The sequence below is a fragment of the Oryza sativa genome, chromosome 7, assembly GCF_034140825.1.
Source record: "Oryza sativa Japonica Group chromosome 7, ASM3414082v1".
Taxonomy (NCBI): Eukaryota; Viridiplantae; Streptophyta; class Magnoliopsida; order Poales; family Poaceae; genus Oryza; species Oryza sativa.
The window spans coordinates 26,065,857-26,075,199 of record NC_089041.1 but is presented as its reverse complement, the minus strand read 5'-3'; the positions used below and the strand labels follow the sequence as shown (position 1 = coordinate 26,075,199).

General features: G+C 43.5%; 3 protein-coding genes across 3 annotated transcripts; all 3 read left to right on the top strand.

The window, feature by feature from the left end:
- Positions 1-349: 349 nt before the first annotated feature.
- On the top strand, positions 350-1,108 carry LOC136357460 (uncharacterized). The gene has a single exon (XM_066312722.1). The coding sequence runs from the start codon at positions 350-352 to the stop codon at positions 1,106-1,108; it is 759 nt and encodes a 252-aa protein (XP_066168819.1).
- A 2,045-nt stretch (positions 1,109-3,153) lies between these two features.
- Positions 3,154-3,913, top strand: LOC107276954 (uncharacterized). The gene has a single exon (XM_015790831.3). The coding sequence runs from the start codon at positions 3,154-3,156 to the stop codon at positions 3,853-3,855; it is 702 nt and encodes a 233-aa protein (XP_015646317.2). The 3' UTR covers positions 3,856-3,913.
- A 1,046-nt stretch (positions 3,914-4,959) lies between these two features.
- Positions 4,960-8,851, top strand: LOC4343958 (zinc finger BED domain-containing protein RICESLEEPER 2-like). Its single transcript, XM_015789880.3, has 5 exons — positions 4,960-5,185; positions 5,639-7,605; positions 7,686-7,741; positions 7,979-8,059; positions 8,593-8,851. Exons 1-4 carry the CDS (start codon positions 4,971-4,973, stop codon positions 8,027-8,029), a joined length of 2,289 nt encoding a protein of 762 aa, XP_015645366.1. The 5' UTR covers positions 4,960-4,970; the 3' UTR covers positions 8,030-8,059; positions 8,593-8,851.
- The last annotated feature ends 492 nt before the right edge of the window (positions 8,852-9,343 follow it).

Here is a 9,343-nt window from a genome sequence, read left to right as displayed (position 1 = left end):
TCAATCCTAATCTAACTAAACAACAATCTAAAAATGCTTATAGTATATTAGTTTGCGGCTCTAACCAAAACACTCCCGTTTTGTATTTTATATTATAAACCATTTTAATTAAATTTAACCGAGTTAAGAAAAATCTCGATTTCAACAATAATATAAGAAAAACAATAAATAATTTAACTATAAAACTTGATACCTTTATATCTCTTTAGGTATCAAAATTTTATACCAACGAATATTTTCCCAAGAACTATAAAAATTTCACTACAAACCCCCAGCCTCTCTCCCCCACCAAACTCTATATCAGCATAGGCAGCATAGCCCATCCATCCACACCTCCCTCGTCCCTCCCATGGCCTCCACCGCCACCGCCACCACCACCGCCGGCGACAGCCACAGCCTCCCGTCGTCACCTGCGACGTCACCCACGGCCTTCCTCGACGACCACCCGAGCTTCCTCCGTTCACCTTCCTCCTCCCCAACCTTCCTCCTCGACCTCCCCGGCGTCATCCCCGCCGCCGCCGCCGGCGCGCAAGAACAGTACCACCTGGCGCCGGCCGTAGCGCTGCACCAGGCCGCCGATCAGCGCAAGCCAACGCGGAAGCGGCCGAGGGCGGCGTCGCGGCGGCCGCCGACCACGGTGCTCACCACCGACGCCTCCAACTTCCGCGCCATGGTGCAGGAGTTCACCGGCTTCCCCGCCACGCCGCCCTTACCGTGCGGCGGCGCCATGCCGCCGTCGTCCCATCTCCTCTCCGGCGAGGGCGTGCTCTTCCCCTCCGGCTCCGGCTCCGGCTCCGCCGCCGCGCCGGCGTTCCAGGCGATGATGCGCGCGTCGTCGTCCCCGGCCACCAACACCACCACCTCCCTTGTGCTCGACGCGCTCGCCATGCTCGCCAAGTCCAGAGCCATCGCCACCGCCGCCGCCGCCGCCGCCGCTGCACCGCCAAGCTCTGGTTCCGATCTGTACGGTGGCTATGGAAACATGCTCGCCGGAGCTGTCCCGTTCGACGACGACTTTGACGCAGCAGACGGCGAGAGCGCCGGAGCCGCCGCCGGCCACGGGCTCTTCTCGTCGGCTTCGCAGTTCGCCGGAGAAAGCCGCTACTAGCGCACTTCCGGCTATACCAAGCGCTACGTATACTGAAGATGACAAGGTTCTTGAATCTTGAGAATTTTAAACATGAATTTATTTGGTTATTGTCATATTTTGTGATGTAAATATTGTTATAGACTTGTGCCCAGTTAATTAACACACACATATCCTAATTGTCTTTTTAGTATGAAAGCTATTAGGATCAAGGCATTTGCTTCATCATACTTGCAACTTGTAACTTGTAAGAGGATATGAACTAGCTCCCTAATTTGGTCTTGATTCGGGTTTCTTTTATGTACTTGATTACAGTGGAGGATATGCATGTAACATATGTTTGTTTTACAATGCTATTTTTCGGATTAATTAGTGTGATCAATACTTCAATTAGAGGCAATAGATTATTCTCCATTGTACTAACTTCTTTCAGTCAACAGGGGCCATGCAACTTTTTATATTTATCTAAGTACATGGCATTTTAGATGTGGTACCATGCAAAGGGACGGCCTTAAATAAGGATTTGGGCCCCATTTGATTTGTAGAAAAACAGAAGAAACGTGTTTCAATTCTATAAAAAAAAAAAATCCTAAGAACGTCTTTGAAACAAACAATTAAATTCTATCATTTCCTTTAAAATTCTAAATGGATATTCATATGAATAATTTGGAGGAAAATTAGCAAGACCTCTAACCACTACGAAAAATTTTCTTTCAAGTGTATTTCTCATATGATTACTGTGTTTTTTTTTTGCGGTCTATTCAAACGATTAATATCATGTTTTTTTCTATGTTTTGTAATTTTTTGTTTTGTATTTGCATTTATGGAAAAATCTTGTGTTTTCTTATTTCGCCAGGGTTTTTTTTTCAATCCTGGTTTTCAGATCCTTAAAGTCGTCCTCTATATATGTGCACTTGCAATAGTAGCTGCACTATAATAGTATAGACTACACGGCTGTTATAATTGTTCTATAAATATGTACTCTTCCGTCCTTGTGTGAGCACAGTTGAATTGTAGAGGTATACGCACGTGAAATTAATTGCTAATCACGTACAAATGATCGTGCACAGTTGCTGTATTTCCATATTGTCGTACATAACTGAACTAGGCCATGTATAGGTCAATCACAAAGATCTTAGGGCCAGCTTCTGAATCATTTGCACACGGCCCAATCAGAAACCCAAATGAGGCCGAACACCCCTAGGCCTGCCCCAATTAAGGCCCAATCTGAAAACTCAGAGCCCAACAACTCTAGGCCATTGCTCTGCTTAGTGTCATGTCTAACTAAGTGCTTATTAGCCAATCCATGCATGGTCGAGATCAAAAGCGCAAATGATAAACTGATGAAGTGGGTGCAAGATTTAACCAAGTGCAAGGGTGACTCACCAACAAAATTTGGGCTGACACTTATGGCTTTTGAGTTGACCACCTTTGGTCAGCTGATAGGCCAAATTGAACTTTTGGAACCCTAGCAAAAATTAAGAAGCATGCAAAAGGCCGTATACCTCCTTGCATTCTCCAAGAGCTAAAGTTGCTTCCCCATTAGCTAGGGCGACCAATTCTTGTTGGGCAATGCACTTGCCAAAGTTACACTAGCTTAGCTATCTATCTAGCATGTACCTTCTCCAATTCCAGTGCTACATTGGATTGAGATCCTCTGCAGTCAAATGCACGGTACCTTTGTCATTGACATGTGTATCTAGGAATCGTCAGATCCATATGTCAGTAATAAAGTCACGTGACTTCGACTACAGATAGGTGCAAGTGGGCTTGTCCGCTAACCCGTTTATAGGGAAAATTAGTACGTAACCCGTGGGTTACCTATTAAGTTAGACCTATAAATGTGTTTATAGATTGATCCACTTGCATATCTAGATGCGGCGAACTGGACCACAATACGAAAACTCATGAATTATCATTTATTTGACCTATAAGTGAACTCGCGGGTTGGCCGCTTGCATCCCTAACTACAGAGGATCCTGATTCAGCTGCATCGTCTTTGCAATTGCATGTATAAATACCTAGCCATTCTTCCATGCAACTGGCTACTACTATAAACTAGTACTATGGATCATGGCAGCTACTGTGCCGATGCCACTGCGGCCACCGTTTGCCATCTCCATTGCGAGATCAGCTCTGTCGAGGTCACTGGTCTCAGCTGCCCCGGAGGCGGCGCGCTGATCTTCCTCCGGTGCCACGTCCCCGCCGGCGGCGGGAGGACGATCCAGATCGACAGCCGCGGCGCCGACGTCGACGGTGGTGGTGGTGCCCGGTCGATCGACGCGTCGTGGCGCGACGTGGCGTCGCTGAGGTGCGACGGCTCGCCGGCGTGCGTGCGGGAGCTCGTGGACCGGAGGAGCGTGGTGTTCGAGGTGAGGAGGAGGAGGCGGCGGCGGCGGATCAGGGATATGGTCCTGGGGCCCGCCATGGCGTCCGAGCTGGTGGGCCGCGCCGAGGTGGCGTGGAGGGACGTGGTCGCCGCCGCCGCCGACGACGACGACGACGACGACGCAGCGGTGGTGGTGGAGCGGCGGGTCGAGCTCGCCGCGGGCGCCACGGCGCCCGCGGTGATGACGATGTCGGTGAGAATGAGCGTGCGCGTGTCGGAGACGACGGCGGTGCCGGCCGCCGGCCTTAGCGTTCGCCCTGCGTCGTCGGCGGCGGCGCGAAGGGAGAGCATCAACGCCGGGTGCGAGTGGAGCGCCGGCGGGGAGGACGACGTGTTCGCCATGGCTGCTGCTTGCGTCGCCGGCGATGCGTTCGAGTAGGGCGCGCGCCAACCGCTGTAACCTGAAACTCTGAAAGGAAATTGGTGACAAACTGACACTGAATTCGGCGAAAATCACCTGTGATTTTTTGGTATCAACGCATTGGTGCAGAAGGGGGATTGCTAATTAGCATAGCATATTTTGTTTTTCATATTTTATTAGCACTTTGATATGAATTTTTCAGCTCAAATCGTACTACTTTCAAATTAAATTATACGAGGAACTTTCAACCGTGGCTTCAAAACTTCCATTTTGAATTGCAGAACGTTTCAAATGAAAATCAGAAAACTTCCATCTAAAAGTATGCGTTGAAAACACAGCTGCATGTGCTAACTGCTACTCCCTCCGTCTCAATACGTAGCAACCTAGAATGGGATTAGACCCATAACTATGAATCTAGACATTGTAAGTAGTACTCCCTCCGTTTCAAAATGTTTGACACCATTGACTTTTTAATATGTGTTTGACCATTCGTCTTATTCAAAAAATTTAAGTAATTATTTATTCTTTTCATATCATTTGATTCATTGTTAAATATACTTTCATGTACACATATAGTTTTACATATTTCACAATTTTTTTGAGTAAGACGAACGGTCAAACATGTGCTAAAAAGTCAACGGTGTCAAATATTTTGAAACGGAGGGAGTAGCATATTGGGACGGAGGGAGTAATCCATTTCATATTGTAAGACTTTCTAGCATTAATATACGTGATTCATTAATATCTATATGAATGTGGGGAATGTTAAAAAGTCTTACATTATAAAAATTATAAAACGGTTGAAGTGTGTCACCTGAGTTCTGAAGAAATGTGCACGGCAATTTCCTTCTGTTGAGCGTGTAAACTGAGTAAAGCCGAAAAAATACTGTACATATCATGAGGCTGGGCCTGTTTGGGTCTCTCCGGCCCACCTATTACGAGCAGTGCTGATACGCACAAGCCGGCCCATCTCCTTTAGGTATAAGTTCACTTGAAGTCCCTCATTTTGTCGCCCAGATTTTTGTCAGAACAAACAGATATAACCCATCCCCAACCTACACAACCAATATAAACGAGGATAAATGAGGACCCTATATAGTATTGTCCCCAGTTTTTGCTGATGTGGCGCTTACATGGCTCATTTGACTTATTCTTTGGTTCCTCTTCTATGCAGTTCCGTCTTTCGGCGGCGGATGGAGGCACCGGCGGGCGGCGGCTACCTACTTGGTGGCCAACCGGCGAGGTGCTTCGGAGGACACTCCATCGGCAGCAACGGCGAGGGTTTCGGAGGACACCCGGCCACATCGCCACCTTCGTCCAGCTGGGTTTCTCTCCCTCGTGAGCACAGGTATGATTTCCTCCATGAACCCTGTCTTGTTCATCTGTCTTGCTCGGTTTTGGTTTGATTTGTATATATAGTGTCTCATTCAGGAAAAAGTTTCAGTGACTGTTATAGCTAGGCTTTCATGCCATTTTGCTAGGCCCAGATTTGTATGCCAGGAGAAAGTTTAATTTTGTTTTCATGCCATTCAGGAGAAAGTTTCAGTTACTGCTAATTTAAAGTTTCCTACTGCCTTGCGTAAAATAGATGGTCTTTTACTTTGTCTTTGTATAACCTGGATTTTCTCAATATTCAGGATATACTGAACGAAACACTGAATAAGTAGCATTTTTGCATGCTGCTGACAACATGCTGTTGTGTAGATTTTTACACCAAAATTTCCTTTCCATACATTATGTGATAGAAAATTATTTTAGATGGCAAATGATACATTTGTGTTGTTCGTTGCTTTGTTTCAAGTGAGGAAATGCGGACACCCAACGCATTTTTTGGACTTGGCACTAACAGTGGTGAAGATATTGAGATGGGTGATGATGATAGTGACTCTGAACAAGTTGGTCCTGTAGATGAGCATGTGAATCCAGTAATACAAGCTTTAACAAGGAAATTCAGATATGAGGCTTGGAAAGAGTTTGTGCCGATACTCATTGATAATGAAGTTGGTGCAGGAAAATGTAAGCACTGTGATACAGAGATCCGTGCAAAGCGTGGAGCGGGAACAAGTTCATTGAGGAAGCATTTGACAAGATGCAAGAAGCGAATTAGTGCTCTTAAGATTGTGGGGAATCTTGACTTTACACTTATGTCTCCTAATAGTGTAAGGTTAAAGAATTGGAGCTTTGATCCTGAAGTTTCTAGAAAAGAGCTCATGCGAATGATTGTATTACATGAGTTGCCCTTCCAGTTTGTGGAGTATGATGGATTTAGAAGTTTTGCTGCTAGTCTTAACCCCTACTTCAAGATTATTTCGAGAACAACTATAAGGAATGATTGCATCGCTGCTTTTAAAGAGCAAAAGTTAGCAATGAAGGACATGTTCAAGGGTGCAAATTGTAGGTTCTCATTGACTGCAGATATGTGGACTTCGAACCAAACAATGGGATACATGTGTGTGACATGTCATTTCATTGACACAGATTGGAGAGTACAGAAGAGGATTATAAAGTTCTTTGGAGTAAAGACACCTCATACTGGAGTGCAGATGTTCAATGCTATGCTCAGCTGCATTCAAGATTGGAATATCGCAGACAAGATATTCAGTGTTACTTTGGATAATGCTTCAGCCAATGATTCAATGGCTAAGTTGTTAAAGTGCAATTTGAAAGCTAAGAAAACTATACCAGCAGGAGGGAAGCTACTTCACAACCGATGTGTAGCACATGTCATCAATCTCATAGCCAAAGATGGGTTGAAGGTTATTGATTCTATTGTTTGCAACATCCGTGAAAGTGTGAAGTACATGGATAATTCCCCATCTCGCAAAGAAAAGTTTGAGGAGATCATTGCCCAAGAAGGGATCACATGTGAGTTGCATCCCACTGTGGATGTATGTACTCATTGGAACTCCACATATCTAATGCTCAATGCAGCCTTCCCTTTCATGAGGGCTTATGCTTCATTGGTTGTTCAAGAAAAAAATTACAAATATGCACCATCTCCTGATCAGTGGGAAAGAGCAACCATAGTCTCTGGAATTTTGAAGGTGCTTTATGATGCAACTATGGTGGTGTCTGGATCTTTATATCCAACATCAAACCTTTATTTCCATGAGATGTGGAAAATCAAATTGGTCTTGGACAAGGAACGCTCTAACAATGACACTGAAGTGGCAAGTATGGTTAAAAAGATGAAGGACAAATTTGACAAGTATTGGCTTAAGTCTTACAAATATCTGTGTATTCCTGTCATTTTTGACCCAAGATTCAAATTCAAGTTTGTGGAATTTCGGCTTGGGCAAGCCTTTGGTGAAAATGCTAAAGAGAGGATTGACAAAGTTAAGAAGAGAATGAACATGTTGTTTAAGGAGTACTCTGATAAACTCAAGGATAGCAATGCTAACCCACTGCGCCAAGCTGAACATGTGATGTCTATCTCTGAAAATGATCCTATGGCTGATTGGGTTCAACACATCTCTGAACAATTAAGTGAGCAAGTTGATACTGAATTGGATATCTACCTCAAAGAGAATCCTATTCAGGAATTTGGGAACAAATTTGACATTCTAAATTGGTGGAAGACCAATCGCTCAAAGTATCCAACTCTCGCTTGCATAGCACAGGATGTGGTAGCATGGCCTGCTTCAACAGTTGCATCTGAGTCCGCATTCAGCACAAGATCTAGAGTGATCAGCGATTTCAGATGTAGCCTTACAATGGATTCAGTTGAGGCGCTTATCTGCCTCCAAGATTGGTTTCGAGCTTCTGCCGGTATACACGACTACCCTCGTTCATTTACTTCTAGTATTTATCTTGCTAAAACTAATTTATTTTTATGTTTTGATTGCTAGGTCCTAACATAAATGTGAGCTCAGTAAATGAAATCAACTACAGTGATAATTTTGTGGTTAGTAAATTGCTTGTGCTCTTCTTATCATCTGTCTATTTAATTTTCTGAAAGAGAAAAATGTCTATTTATTCAGTATTTGCTTGATTGCTTGCAAGATCTCTTCCAGCTTTTCTCTTTCTATTTATCCAGTATTGAGCAATGCCTATATGGGTTTGCTGTCCTACTTGCTAGCTTTCTGTAAAATTGGAATATGAAGTTTCAATGTCTCTATCATGTATTCATCTTTATCTATAGAACCTGGACCTGGAGGATTCCATGGATGGACAGGATGGTGGAAGCTTGTGAATGCCCAAACAAAGGGTCTGGATATTGATGGTTAGTAATCTATCATGAACTTGTATTATACTATTTATAATCTGAGCTAGTTCAACTCTTTTACAACATATGAGAAGCTCTAGATGTACAAAAGGAATAAGCCTCATTTCTGGTATTGCAATGCTCTGCTTTCTGAAATAAAACAATAGCCTAAAAATAGACTGTACTACACTACTGCTAGATAAATGAAGAAAATTAGTAAAATCTGCAAATTTGTGTAGCACCTGTTAGATGATTCTTGTATTCCTTAATCTCTGATTGTGAATACTATTGGGTGACTGCATATTACTTCTGTTTTTCAAGCATGTTTTATATGTCAAATACTCAAATGCTTAGAACACCTACTGCCTTGATTCCTCTGTCTGTCTGCATATGCTCATGTCTTGATTCAGTTGTTGCCCATAAAACATAAATGCACCATTTCTTTTTCTGAGAGATATTGCAGGTTATTACCTTTTTAAAAAAATTATTGTATATTTTCTTCCTGTCATTATACCATGATCATTCGATCTCTCCATCATGTTAACCTGCAGAATCTGGACCTGGGTGATTCAATGAACAGTGCAAGCTAGGGAATGCCAAATGATGCCCACTTTGATCTTGGAAGGCTGCATTTTGTTTGATCTCAATGTAATGAACCTGATATTTGGGTTGTTCAAATCGATTTTTGTGAATGATATGAGTACATGCATGTACTTAGTTTTAATTGAACTGGGTGCCAGTACCCAGTGATTGATGTTTGTACTTTTGAATGCAAAAGATTAAGTCATTTCGGAATGTTTGCATTGGGTATACAGTGTGTTCTGGTATGGTTTTTGATTATTTATTTGTTTTGCTGTAGTGCTGTTGATTTGCTTCACACAACCGAAATTTCTAGTATGTTAGTATGTGTTCAGATATCATGCTAGTGTATGTGTTTTTTTCCTTATTTCACTTGATATCTGACTTATATAAAATCAGTATAGTACAAAATTGATATCAGTTTAATATAAAATGATTGTTCATATTATTTTTGAATCTTGTATAATTGAATTGACGTATAGCTACTTGCTTTAATGGTTCACTCATAACACATTAACACAGCCAGTCAACCATTCACTGGACACGGTGGCTCAGACGCTCAGTGCATCCGGCCCGCGGCTACGGTGGGTCGGCCATGAACCTAACGGGCCGGCTCCACTTCCACCAGAGACGGGGCGAGCTCAGGCACCAAGATAGATAGGGTCAGAGGGTATAGGGGATGGGTCGGCCCGATCCGCCCCCTTTGCAGGCTGAGATGAGGGG